The sequence below is a fragment of the Taudactylus pleione genome, unplaced genomic scaffold (assembly GCF_031769625.1).
Source record: "Taudactylus pleione unplaced genomic scaffold, aTauple2 ptg000012l, whole genome shotgun sequence".
In the NCBI taxonomy this organism is placed as follows: domain Eukaryota; kingdom Metazoa; phylum Chordata; class Amphibia; order Anura; family Myobatrachidae; genus Taudactylus; species Taudactylus pleione.
In genome coordinates, this window is record NW_028284415.1 from 13,420,001 (window position 1) to 13,434,645 (window position 14,645).

At 42.2% G+C, this 14,645-nt stretch overlaps 1 protein-coding gene across 5 annotated transcripts in view; it reads right to left on the reverse strand.

Moving 5' to 3' along the window:
* Nucleotides 1–14,645, reverse strand: part of QTGAL (queuosine-tRNA galactosyltransferase) — a 567,623-nt gene that overhangs the window by 503,663 nt on the left and 49,315 nt on the right. For all 5 annotated transcript variants that reach the window (XM_088468641.1, XM_088468640.1, XM_088468643.1 and 2 more), the window contains exons 3-4: nt 13,426–13,542; nt 10,295–10,394 (exon numbers count right to left, since the gene is read on the reverse strand). In XM_088468641.1, coding sequence (XP_088324767.1) covers nt 10,295–10,394; nt 13,426–13,542 — 217 coding nt within the window. The remainder of the gene's footprint in view (nt 1–10,294; nt 10,395–13,425; nt 13,543–14,645) is intronic.

Sequence of the window (14,645 nt, forward strand, 5' to 3'; positions counted from 1 at the left end):
GGGTCACCGCTAGCTGTGACTCCAGATACCTACCAGCATCCCCGGAGCAGAACCGGCGTTCTGGTCGGTGGGGTGTAGGAGCGACAGCATGGATGTCAGTACTGACTGTCCATGCTGTACAGCTCATTTGTGCAGCCACAGCTGCTTGTAGAAAACTTCAGGGGCCATTATAGCCCCACTCTGTTTGCAAGTGATCTGACTCCTGGCCGAAATGTAGTTGCCTTGGCTCGGGGGCGGGGTATAGGAGAGGGACCAGAGTGCATCCTGGGAGGATGAAAATTTAACTCTGTGGTGTCTGATGCCCGACGTCATCACCAGTACCCCAAGGTATCCTGTGGATACCCTATGGACCCCGATGTAGAAATTTTCATACATAAAAATATATAAAATGTATATGAATATATAATTCATATAAATATAGTTGAAGTGAACTGCAATGTCTTTATCCAAATCTCAAGTTTGCTAAATATTTAACACAAATATTAGCAGAGGCCCCCTGCCCTTAGCCTGACCTATATGTATTTCCAAGAAAGGTGCGCACATATTTTGCAAATTAATTAGGGCAAATATGAGATCCGTTATTGCCATTGTTTTTATTTCTCCTGGCAATTTTTTTGAAGATTATCTACAAGAAACCGATATAAAATAATCTGGACTGGTTTTAGGTATCAGATTTACAGTTCTTGGCATCTATGTAATATCTCTATGAGGCAGACAAATATTATATAATATATATATATATATATATATATATATATATATATATCTCCCTTACTATGTTGGCCAGACAGAAAATTATAGTCCTAGAGAATTTTATAGCTTCATTCATTTTTTTTTTTTTTTTGCTTGTATCATATTTGGTCTTGGAACTAATATAGAATAGCAATAGTGACCCTGGGTCATCACATAATTATAAACCTTTGTCTTCCAGAGAAAACTTAGATGAAAGTACAAGGGCGGCTTGACTTTCTCAAAACAATTTAATTATTTTAAGAATGATTACCATCATGTGACACTGCATGAACATTTGAGATCTGCTATATGCTATATATTTTGTGCAGGTTTGTTAATCAGTCTTTTGCATTGGAGGTTTATATCAGTGGAAAGCAGAATCTCCCCGATTCTATGAAAATATTACAGCCAAATAGAGTAATGAGGCCCATACACCTGCAATGTATTGCCCCAATTCCCTGTTCTACCGGGTTCGTGAAATTCTCGATTCACTGATCCCAACCAAAAAAAATTATCGGGATCTGCGAGTCGGGGATTTTTAACACGCTGTTTTTCCCCGATTTGCCAACGGATCGCTGAACAGCGTTTTTTTTTAACGCCGATCAGCATAATGGGGAATCTGGCCTGTAGATGTATGGCCCACATAACAAAAATTAAAAATACCAGTGTTTTTATTTAAAATTAAAATACCAATGTGAAAACATTTTGGTGACTTGGCAAATGACAGTGCCGAGGCGGTTTAAGAAAGGAGAGGGCCAGTGTGCAGGCTCTGTGCCCTCCTGTCTGGCAGTGTAGTAGACTGACTTTGTGCCAGAGTCTACTGAGCATGCGCAGATCTCCAGGAAGATGGGCCACCTCCTCATTTTCCCAGTGATTTCTGCTGTACTGCAGTGCCGACCGACGCGGGACTCAGGAGGGGCAAGTATAATTATGGGTACAGGCTGTGTGGTGTGGGCCAGTGCACCCACTATAGATTTGTCAATGACACAGTGATTAGCATTACTGCTGCTGTCCAGCATTGCTAGGGCCATGGGCTCTACACCCACTAAGTCACCACCAGAGTGGAGTTTGTATATTCTCCTAGCTTGGGCGTCTGCCAGGTGTTCCGATTTCTACTAACAGTCCAAAAACCTATTGGAAGGTTAACGGACTCCTTACAAATATGGCTCAAGTGTGTGTTTTTTGTGTGGCAGATACTTTAGATTGTAAGCTCTAATTAGGAAGAGACTGGCGTGAATGATTATTCATTCTCTGTAAAGCTGCGTGATATACTGGAGCTATATAAATAAAAGATAATAATGATTTATGGGTCTGTATAATCTTTAATTTGTACCAGCCTTGTTGGACAAAGTAGGCAATATGTTATCATGGCTTGGCACTGTAGAGCAGTAAACTTTTACCAAGATTCACAAATTCATCTTCTTCCAAATGTCTCAGGTGGTCTCTAGATGGGTTAACACAAACATGACATCTTTCAACCTCCCAAGAATGTCTCCTGCTGGGGATAAAAACAAGACACAGCTCAACCTATTCCAGCCTTAGATAAGTTGCCAAGGATGTTCCTAGTTGATTAACGGTCAAAATCTAGTGATAAACCCAACATACCAGCTTATTTTCTCCTAACATGACAAGTATGCCTCCAATCAGTTGTAAACCAAGAGTCACCAGCTCAACTTCTCCCAACCTGTCAAGGCTGTCTATAGCTAGTGATAAACCTGACATACCAGATCACAATCACCTGTGTCAAAGATTTCTCCAGCTAGAGATAAAACTGATAAACTACTAGCTCATAATTTTCCAACTTGCCAATAATGTCACCAGCTACAAATACAACCCATACCAAGAATCACTGACCCATCATCTTTGTCTATCACTATACTGTACCAGATAACAAAATAACCACTCAGCATGTTTAAAAATCAAAATATGCACATTGTTGAGTAATAGCAACATTTTCACCTTTGTTCCAAAGAGCACAATAATGTTATGAATTTAGATTAAAAAAAAAAAAAAGTGATTCTCTACTTTATTTGAAAATAAAAAAAGGTATCAAAGATTTAAAATACATGTATAATCTATATTACACAGTACAAATTGTTATGTTCATCCAAAATGCTGAGCCCATAGAAATGCACAGTAATTCAAGTTTTCTGAATACGTTCACCGTTTTCCCAGAATTTCAAAATCATAAGCGTCAATCACGCTGCCAAAGTAACAACACTAAACGAAAAAAATACAAAATCTGAAGTGCTTTCCAAAAGAAAAAAATTGCTCCTAAGTTACCACCATTGCAATAATATTTGTATTAGCAACAAACTAATCTCCTTTTTACCACATCTGGCAGCTCCTGGCTGAAGTGTGCACAACAGCTGTATCTGACATACTAGCTCTAAATAAGTAGATCATTTCTGTAATTTAAAAAATATGGAATGTTTGTGCATCAGACTTGCAGGGGTAAAGTATTCAGTTTAATATTGGTTTGCGGAAGGAAAGCGGGTTGTGTATTTGTGCCAAAGGATTTGCATTCATTGCGGATCTACTAGATGAAGGGAAATTGGTTGCTATGGTTATAGGCCTAGAAATGTGAGTTCCATCTGATATTAAACATTCCACACCACTGGAATGAGGGAGTGACTCCATATTTTACAGAGCAACTCCTTTACACATATTTTTATTTCAAATAAACATAAATCCCCATTTCGTAGTCTGAGTTACCAAAAAAGAATGCAGGGGTCTGCTATTAAGCAAAGCAAACATTGCACACGCAGGCACGACCCAAAGCATGTGGAAAGTATCAGGAGTTGTGTGAGGGCTGGAATATAGTAATCAATAACATGTTCGCTAAAGTAAGCTTAAAGGGGTGTCTTCCTCCGGATGGCTTTAATGGTTTGTACATGCCCTTGTGAAACTTGTGTAAATAAGTTACATTAGCTTTCTGGCTTCCAACTGTGCATTTCAGCCATGTATTTATATCATCAGGGAGATTTGATTTCCTCGTGTCCCAGTAAATGGAAATAGAAACAGTTGCACACAGAAAGAAAGACTTTTCTGTCACAACCCAGGGTAATGGAAATAAAAAGACAGATCTCTAATTATAGAAGAACATGGTTGAAAAGCACAGAAAAGGGCTAGAAAGAAACTCAATATATCTAGGAAATCCTGTCAAATGACTGCACAGTAAAGGGGTGGTAATTATCTCTATGGTAATAGCTTTTAGTTTTTCACTGAGCTACAGAACAAATGCAAGATGTATTAATACATAGACAATTGATTGAATACAGCAAGAGGTATTATCAGGGGGTTATGTATGAAATCCCGCCTGTCGGGATGCCGATGGTCAGAATACAGACAGCGGCACCCTGACAGTCTGAATCCCGACACCCATAGGAACAAACGGTAAGTGTTTTCCTAACCCCCTACCGTAACCCTCCCTCCCTGGTGCCTAACCCTAACCTCCACCTCCCCACACCCTAATCCGAACACTCCCTCCCCAGTGCATAACCCTAACCCTCCCACTAATGTCTAACCCTAACCTCACACCATAACCTCGCCCTAACACCCTGTTACCTTCGGGATGCCGACGGTCGGGATACTGGTGCCGGGATCCCGACCTGTCGGCAACCCGGCGCCGGTATTTAGACCGTCGACATCCCGTACGCCGGGATGCAGACTACATCCTATTATCAGGTGAGATCAGACTGCAACAAATCAACTTCCAATTTGATTATTAACTAACCATTGTCCAACTATGTTCCAAAGCCATGACTCAAAAAGGTTACAAATAATTAAAAATGACTGGCCTGGGCAGCTAACAATTTAGTTTAATATGTCTAATATGACAACAGACAAAGGAATAGTGTTATTAAGGGCCATGAACTTAGATTTATATTTTACAAAGGAAGTCTCAAATCATAGGAAACTATGAAGACACTAATTCAACTAGCCGCGAAAAGTTTTCGCCGGTGTGAACTTTTCACCCAAAAATGCATATCGTGCAATCCTATTGCCAAAGTTTTTGCATATGCGAATTCTCCATACAAAAAACTGGCATATTTTTCTCACCATCTCAGAGCAGGTGAAAAGTTGTGCAAAATCCAAAATTTTGCCAGTGAGTTCACAATATAACGCATGAAAGGGCCAGCTCACGATATAGGGCCGTTTTCAATTAGCCGTGATAAGCTGTTTTCCGCAAAAAGTTTTCGCCAGTGACGTCATTTCGCCAGGCGAAAACTTATTCACGTATTCAATTCCAAAGATGCTTTGGAATAGGCGAAAGAGATTCGCCTATGAAACTAGGCGGAAAAAAGTGCAGAATTGGGGGTTTGGGGTGCAAACTTGCGGAAACCACCCTGTACCCTTGGGACAGCCCCCAAAGGTAAACTGTAAAAAAAAAAAAAAAACTTAAACACCCCCAAAAAAGTACATTTTGGGGACGAAAAATAAAAAACAAAGTTGGGGGACAAACAAAAAAACTGGCGAAATAGACTACGGGGGGGTCCCCAAATATTCCCCAGGTGTTTTTAAGATTGCAGGTGTTTGCGGTAGGTGGATTTTTAAAGTTTTTTAAAACTTCACTTTAGCAACTTTAAAATACCGTATGCTAGCACCCATTTCCATGTACTCCAAATTTGTTGGGACTTTTTTTTCACCAAAAAAACCTGCTAAATGCTATTCTTCACTACTTCTGCAAAGACGCTAATTAGCAGCTAATGAGAGCATTTAAGTACCCCAAATACCTTCAGCAGGTCTATTCGGGGGTTATCTATAGTGATCCCCAATGTCACTGCATCTTGTGGGGGGTTTCAGGCTGATTTCCCCAAAACTGACAGGACTTTTTGCTGGTTTTGATTTCGCAAGGTTCCGGTTTCGCTGATTTGGAATTGAATACGAGGATAAGTGGTGACGCGCACGATACTTTTTCACATGGAAAACCAGCGATGATGGCGAAAAGTCCAGCATGCGAAAAGTCCGGGAGTTTTCGCACCTAATTGAATATGCCAAATAGTGTTAAACTAGAAAAACCCATCCCAAAGAGTTTATGATCTAATAGTACAATGGATAATGCTGTCCCGAGGAAGTTACAATCTAAGGGGGTCATTCAGACTCGTTCGCGAGCAAAGGACGCTCGCAAACGGGTCGATGTTCCCCCACTGCGCATGCGCACGACGGAGGGAGCTCCGTCATGCGCATGCACGAGACCCGGACTGCGACAGCCAAGCTGTCGCTCCGGGTCTCGGACCAAAGGGGGCGTGCTGTCGATGTTGATTGACAGCACGCCCCCTTTGGTGGGCGTGCCTGCCAGACAGAGGCGTTCACATGGGAACGCCTACCGTCTGGAGCCGGCCCCACTGACATCACTAGTGATGTCAGTGGGAGTGCTTTTGGCTCTGATAGCAGGGTCTCCGTCGCAAGCCTGATGGTCGCGATGGTCAAGACCATCATCATGGACGCTCGCATATGCTGTGGGTGGTCACCCACAGCTATGCGAGCGTCCAAGAGGACGCTCCATTTTCAGGGAGGAGGGCCCTGATTCAGAGCGAGCGCTCTGGTCAGAGCGTTCAGCTCTGAATCAGGCCCTAAGTGTACAATCAAAAGCTCTGTCCAAAATATTAATGTATATTATAATTACAGTCTAACAAGTTAACTAATCACAATATTAAGAGGAAGTATATTGTAATTAGATGTTACCACATCTCTGTATTATGTGCTGTCTTTTTCTGCATACTTATATTACCCTGATGTTTTAATTTTGTTTTCTTTTATTTAATTATATTATAAGTGTATTTGGTTATGTTTGTTTTTGAAAACTATTAAACTACTCAATTTAAAAAAAAAAAAAAAAAAGGGGGGGGACGACTTCTATATTAACCACTTACCTAGCGTGGTCGCATCAGATGCGACCAGTCATAAACACCCACCAGCGGCTGCCGGAAGTAAATAACCCAAGTGTTTACACTCGCAAACATACATGATGCGGTCTTTCATGCCTCAGCAGCAGGTTCCCATGTCTGCTGTAAGTTGCTCCCCTAACTAAAGCGGCAGACAGTGATCCACAGGTTTGTTATGAAGAAAAGTGGATTCAGTGAAAGGAGCATGGCCAATGGAGTCACAGTAACTCAAATGACTGCAGTCTTAGGTTGAATTAAAACACCTACAGAAGTGCAACCAGCTGTGGCTGGCTGTAGTGGAGTAGGGAGTGAATATGGTTATTTTTTTTTTACAGGACTGCAGTAGAATGTCAAGGTAATGCATATAATGAATTTTAATTTTTTCAGTTCATATTGGAAGAAATTTTAAGATTTTATTGGCCCATCAAGCTTTTACTTAAATAGGTAACTATAGTAACCTATTACAGTTTAAAAAAAAAAAAACCTATTCCAAGTAGGAATGTTTCAAATTCTGTGATGTTAAAGGGGAACACACCCACAAAAAAGCCCAGCTATTACAAGGCTGCAGGCAGCAGATCGACTGTTAGCATGTTCGGAGTAGACATTAATGTGGCCCTTTAGAGAGGTCCTAGGTACAGGATCCATCATTCGCACTCAGTAAGCTATGAGCTTCCTCCTTCAGAGTCAGTGATATGAATGTGTTACAACACACCTGGAATATGTCCTTAAACATAGGCTGAGAACTAGATCAGTTATACAATAAACAGATTACAAAGGCTAGAAATGCCCCATGGAACAGTTTCCCAATAGCAGGTGCAGTCACTGACTATATTGCTTGCCAGGCCAGTATTGCATTCTAGGAGTGCTACTGTATATACAACTACAATAAAAGTTCAGCCATATGTGTTTCATCTATACATAGTATTACATACCACGGACCCGGGTGGAGCAGTTTTCACTGTTTGTTCGGGCCAATCTCAAGAACAACTGGATGGATTCTGATGCAGTTTGTATTATTCTATAGAGCATTTGCCGAGGAAGGGTTAGGTGCATGAAACAATGTATGACAAAAGGGAGCTGAGCAGTTATGATTTTAGTGAAGCAAGTCTATGAAAAAACGGATGTCCAAGTGCTTTCTTGGCTTACGCTGCCTAAACCTTTTAAGATAGATCACAACGATGGACTTTAATTTAAACCATGTAGAGATTGATACATATTATCCGGTTTCTCCAGAAAAATTGATGTAAGCCCTGTTTACTGATTGTAGTTCGACCTTTTTTTTTTTTTTTTTTTTTTTTTAACCGTTCCTCTTTCATTTATGTTAGAAAACAATTCTTTAATTTCAAACGAGTCCAATTCCCGGTAAGAGTCTGCTTTGACATGACAATAAATAAAGCACAGGAACAGACACGTAAGATGGCTGGAGTTGACCTACAGTGCCTTGCAAAAGTATTCACCCCCATTTGCATTTTTCATGTTTTGTTGCCTCACAACCTGGAATTAAAATGTATTATTTGAAGGTGTGCATCATTTCATTCACAAAACATGCCTACAACTGTGAAGTTATTTTTTTTTATATTGTTAATCAAACATTTAGGACAACAGAAAACTTCAGTGTGCATAACTATTCACCCCCCGAAAGTCAGTACTTCGTCGAGCCACCTTTTGCGGCAATTACAGCTGCAAGTAACTTTGGATAAGTCTCTATGAGCTTGCCACATTTTGCCCCTGGGATTTTTGCCCATTCCTCAAGGCAAAACTGCTCCAGCTCCTTCATGTTGGATGGTTTCCGCTTGTGAACAGCAATCTTCAAGTCTGACCACAGATTCTCAATTTGATTGAGATCTGGGCTTTGACTAGGCCATTCCAACACATTTAAATGTTTCCCCTTAAACCACTCGAGTGTTGATTTAGCAGTATGCTTCGGGTCATTGTCCTGCTGGAAGGTGAACCTCCGTCCCAGTCTCAAATCACAGACAGACTGAAACAGGTTTTTCTCAATAATATCCCTGTATTTAGCACCATCCATCTTTCCCTCGACTCGAATCAGTTTCCCAGTCCCTGCTGCTGAAAAACATTCCCACAGCATGATGCTGCCACCACCATGTTTCACTGTGGGGATGGTGTCCTTGGGGTGATGGGATGTGTTGGGTTTGCGCTAGACATAGCATTTTCCTTGGTGGCCGAAAAGTTAAATTTTAGTCTCATCTGACCAGAGCACCTTCCTCCATACATTTGGGGAGTCGCCCACATGCCTATTGGCAAACTCAAATAGTGTCATCTTATTTTTATCACTAACAAATGGCTTTTTTCTAACCACTCTTCCATAAAGCCCAGCTCTATGGAGTGGACGGCTTACTGTGGTCACATGCACAGATACACCAGTCACTGCTGTGAAACTCTGTAGCTCCTTCAGGGTTACCTTTGGTCTCTATGCTTCCTCTCTGATCAATGCCCTCCTTGCCTGGGCTGTGAGTTTTGGTGGACGACCCTCTCTTGGCAGGTTTGTTGTGGTACCATGTTTTTTCCATTTGAAGATGATAGATTTGATGGGGGATCATCAAAGATTTGGATATTTTTTTTTATAACCCAACCCAGAATTGCACTTCTCAACAACTTTGTCCCTAACTTGTTTGGAGAGCTCCTTGGTCTTCATGGTGTGATGACTCTTGCTTAGTAGTGTTGCAGGCTCTGGGGCCTTTCAGAAAAGGTGTATTTATACTAGGGATGTGCAGGCTCGGATAGGTTCGAGTTTGCACGTTGAGTTCCGATTTTTCCCTCCAAAAAAACGGAACTCAGAAAGACTTTTGTCCAGGAATGATGATGTTCGTCCATGCAAGATGACGTTTTGCCTCTTTCTGAGTTCCGTTTTTTTGGAGGGAAAAATCCGAACTCAACGTGCAAACTCGAACCTATCCGAGCCTGCACATCCCTAATTTATACTGACAGATCATGTGACACTTAGATTTCACACAGGTGGACTTCATTTCACTAATTATGTGACTTCTGAAGGTAATTGGTTGCACCAGAACTTTTGAGGGGCTTCATAGCAAAGGGGGTGATTACATATGCACATGCTAATTTTCAGAATATTATTTTTAAAGATTCTTTTTTATATATATATTTTTCTCACTTCACTTCACCAAATTAGAATATTTTGTGCAGATCCATCACATAAAATTCAGATTAAATAAATACCAGGTTGTAATGTGACAAAAAAGGTAAAAAGCCAAGGGGGGTGAATACTTTTGCAAGGCACTGTAAGTTAACACTGTTTATCTCATGGACAACTTTACATGGCCCTTTTGCGTGTCACGTCAAAACTAAAAAATTTTCGTCTTGAGGTCTGATGGAAAAACGACATATGTCATCTACAAGGCAGTCTTATAAGACCTTAGTTAAAAGACTATCGTCGTAAATTCAAAATTGCTCCCATGCAAAGCCAGGGTGGATCGCAAGTTTGGGACCTAAACAAAACAGAGGCTGTGTCTAATTTGACATGTCCTTACTACTATACTCCTACAATTCTTACAAATACAATTCCATATACCAATAATGCATGTATGCTTAATAAAAAAAAAATAAACAATAAATGTATACATATAAGTAAAGCATATAGAAACCTAAAGATCTGGGTCTAGCAAAACCACGATAATATAGGCCAGGTCTCCTACCTCCATGGGGCCGGGGAGACTTGTGACCTCCCACGATTACTCGGATTCCTCTTTCTTCGCACCTTGACTTCCATCTCTGTATAACACGATCAGAACCATCCTGCACGCGACACACAGAGAGGCACATTTAGGGCAAAGCTAGCACCCTGTGGTGCAAGAAAATGCCCCGGCATATCCTTTCAAGAACTATGCATCTGTTTAAAGGCCGGTCAAAAAAGGACTGTCTGCTATAATGCAATACCCCTTTTCCACCTAAATCCTGTGTCTGACCTGAGATTTGGAAAGTAGTTCCAAACCGGGTCAGACCCTTTTCCACTGCGGCTCCGATCCAGGTTATTCACACCAATGCTTGGAGGTTACATCATCTCCTTGCGCCAGGAAAGCAGCTCTCCCCGTGCTGTAAACGAGTTCCAGGTCACCCATTTACACTTCGCTTTACCTGGGTCGTTCACGGGAAAAACCCTGCTCGCTAGCAGGGTTGGCTTCCCGGGTGACTGAACCCAGATGGAGCAGTTTCCACTGACAAGAATCCTGAGTTGATGAGCGTTCACATGCAATAACCCAGGATTTTCAGGTCACTGGAAAAGGGGTATATTACAAAAACCACAGTGATTTGAATCGACACAATGTATTTTAAAATGCATATATGGTATAAGTCTCTACTTGCTATATAACAAGAGCTACCCGTCTAATGCTGGGTACACACCGGCAGATATGCTGGCCGATCAATTGATCGGCCAATATATCTTGTGAGCGTCGGCCAGTGTGTACCAGATGTGTCTGTGAACAACGTAGTTCACAGACATAGCTGCAGATATATTGGGACATCGTGCTGTGTGTCGCCTGACCGCCCGTACACTTGCAGCAGAGGCCTCAGGGAGGGGGGCGCGACACCCCCCGACCAGCGGGACCCGGGGCAAGAAGACAGATGATGGTTGTTCAGTGTGTATGAACCACCATCATCTGCAGATATGTTAGGTGTGTACCCAGCTATACACACATTTTGTTCAAAAGCTATCATCTGCTATGCTAGGACTTGTGACTCTCCTGCTATTGTATAATTAAGTCTAATAAGCCAGATTCCTTAAATAAGGTATTCACCAAACCTAGGTCCTTTTCGAAAATTTGGTTTTAGTCAAGTCCAGAATGTGACTATCGGACATTGGGCCTGGTTCAGACCCGCTCGCAAGCGGGTCGATTGTTAGGCAGTGCGCACTGCGCATGCGTGAGCCCCGGAGCGAGCGCAAAAAGCACTCGCTCCGGCGCTCACATCCAAAAGGGGCGGCTGTCGATGTTGATCGACAGCTTGTCCTGTTTGGAAGGTGGGGCAGGGGGTGGCTGGGCAAAAGGAGGCGTTCCTGCACGAACGCCTGTCGTTTGTGGGCGGCCCTACTGACATCACTCATGATGTCAGTAGGTGGACTTCCTGCTCTTAACCATCGCGACCATCACCTGGCCACTCGGCATAAGCTCTGGGTGGTAACCCACAGCTATGCAAGCGGCCAAGAGGCCGCAATTAAAAAAACAAATGCCCACCCTGATTCAGAGCGAGCGCTCGCTTTCTGCGAGCGCCTCTGAATCAGGGCCATTGTGCTGTCTAAGCAAAATCTTACAATTTATGCTGTGAGCTGCCTCTCAAAAAGTAAAACATCGTCAATAAAAACAAATTACGTTTTAGCCCTGTGTGTGGTGAGGGCACTACGTACCTCACTTAAAATATACACCAATAAAAATCTAAACACTCAGCGCTTACCTCATATAAGCTGTGATTATAGACTCCACCTCCCCGTATGCTGGGTAATCTTGCATAAATTCTTATTGCTTGACATCCTATTTATAATATCATTGGTTTTATACTGTTTATTTATATTTCCTATACATAACTATTACATTTGGTTATATACAGAGCTGTAGACATATACACTATCTACGGTTGTATAGTTGCAGAATTCAGGTAAAGGTAAGCGCTGAGTGTTTAGATTTTTATTGGTGCATGGATACCTCTAAAACCTGAACTGTTGGGGAGCCTTGAGGACCGCGTTTGGGAACCTCTGCACTATGAGAAGGATTGAGTATCTAACCCACAAAACCGTAATAGATTTTGCACATATGTAATTTACATTTAATGAAACAGAAACTATACAGTAAGTAGAGATGACAGACAGACAGACAGACTCCCCTAATTTTCACTTCCACTACATAAAAAGGGGCACATTAGTGAAGTTTGGCTATCGTAAAATATGGATACATAACCAGATATCACAGTAATGTCCAGCAGCATATCACATTGAATTGCATTGCCCACTTAGAATGCAGGCTATAAATTCACTAGGAACCAGTTTTGTCACTGAGGTACAGAGGGCCTCATTCAGAGGCGGTCGTAGGATGCAAGCGGTCGTTCTGAAACAGGGCGGCCGCTTGCATCCTGAACGGTCGCCTCTATGTCGGTCGTTAGGCTGTGGGTTAACACCCACAGCTCTAACGACCTCTAGGGTGATGGTTGGGATGGTCAAGACCATCGCGGCTAACGACAAGACCCTAAGGTAGGGTCTCGTCAACCTTAAGCCCCAGGGAGCTTCCTGCTCTGTTTGAAAAGGAAGCTCCCCACTGACATCACTGATGATGTCAGTGGGGCCGCCCCCAAACGGCAAGCGTTCCGACAGGAACGCCTCCGTTTGGCCGGACGCCCCGGCCCGCCCAGCAAACGGAGCGAGCTGTCACTCAACATCGACAGCTCACCCAGTCTGCTACGAGACCCCTAATGACGGATCACCCGTCGTTAGCCGGGTCTCGCGCATGCGCACGACGGAGCCAGCTATGTCATGCGCACTGGGGCAACATCGACCTGGTTGCGACCTCTTAGAGCTAATGACCGGGGCTGAATAAGTTCCAGAGTGTGTGCCTTAGTGATGTCATTATTTATTGTTGAATTAATTGAGTGCATTCATCTCAATACTGGCTCAGCCAACAACATGGCTGTCTCCACTTTGTGTACTTTAATTTTTGTTGCGTCAACTCAGAAATACATAGTTCTGCAAGGTTTTGGCCTTGCTGAGATGATGAAAATGTACGATAAACTAGACAGACAATCTTCTCAGGCTGAATATAATTTAAAAATAGTAAATAATTACCGTGCTACCATCATTGTAGATGGACACTTCTAGCGAGCCCTCAAAGTCTTGTTGGAAAACAGATTTCAAACATTCATCCAGCCAGGCCTCAGCATTGTATGTGGGAATGATAATGGACTGAAAATAAAAATGGAACACTTCTTACATACAGCACAGAGGTGAGGTAACATTTAGGGGCAGATTAAATAACCTACAGAGTTGTCTCATGTGGTCCCTTCTCTCGGGTAAGGTGCCAGGAGATATTCAATTTGAGACCCATTATCAACTAGAGAGCATCCCTGAGGCAGCAGTTAAAGCTGATTTTTGTTTGCACCTCCAGAGGTAAAAATCACACCAGAAATCAGTGAAAAATGCTGCCTTGGAATTGCACGCGGGTATACCCTGGAGAACAGACCATGTGACATAACCCACGGGTAAAAGAATCTGCCCTTTAATGTAATATTTCATCTCGAACAATATCTAGTCCAGTGCTGTTCAACATGCAGCCCTCCAGCCTCTGTAAAACTACACATCCCAGCATACCCTACCACTGTTTTAGCATGTCCTAATAGCAAAACTGTAGCAGGCCAAGCTGGTATGTGTAGTTCCACAACAGATTGAGGGCTGCATGCTGAATACCTCTTTTCTATTCTCTCTTAGAAGGAAACATATATTACTTCCAAATAAGATTAATGTGGCTTAACACAGGACAGGTGTAAAGTTTATAAATAACTGTCTAATGGTGCATACACACGATTAGATTTTCTGTCAGATCTGAACGATAACGATTGTAAAGATCGTTCAATCGTTCATATCTGAAAGAAAATCTGACATGTGTGACTGCAACGATGAGTGTTCCCATTTGTCAGATAATGATATCTGACATCTGATGTGTTTGCACAAGAAACAAAAAAGGTTTCTTCCAGCACTCGGTATGATATCAGCAATAAGACATGACAATCTACATGGTGGTAGATAAATCAGATCTTGGTTGCATATATTTGCAAAGATATGTGTAAGCCTCCAGGCCACGTCACGGCATCTCTGATACTGGAGGTTTCTATTTCTAGGTAAAAGCCTGGGCCGCGGAACCCCAAAAAGCCAGCAAAGGCCAGCCACCCCAGGGCAGCACACCAGTGAAAAACGAAACTAAAAAAGGTGTTAGATTAATTAATAATATTATTAACACTTACTATGTGTTAGGGGGTGATATACAGGTGAAGGGTGTAATTAAAATACTA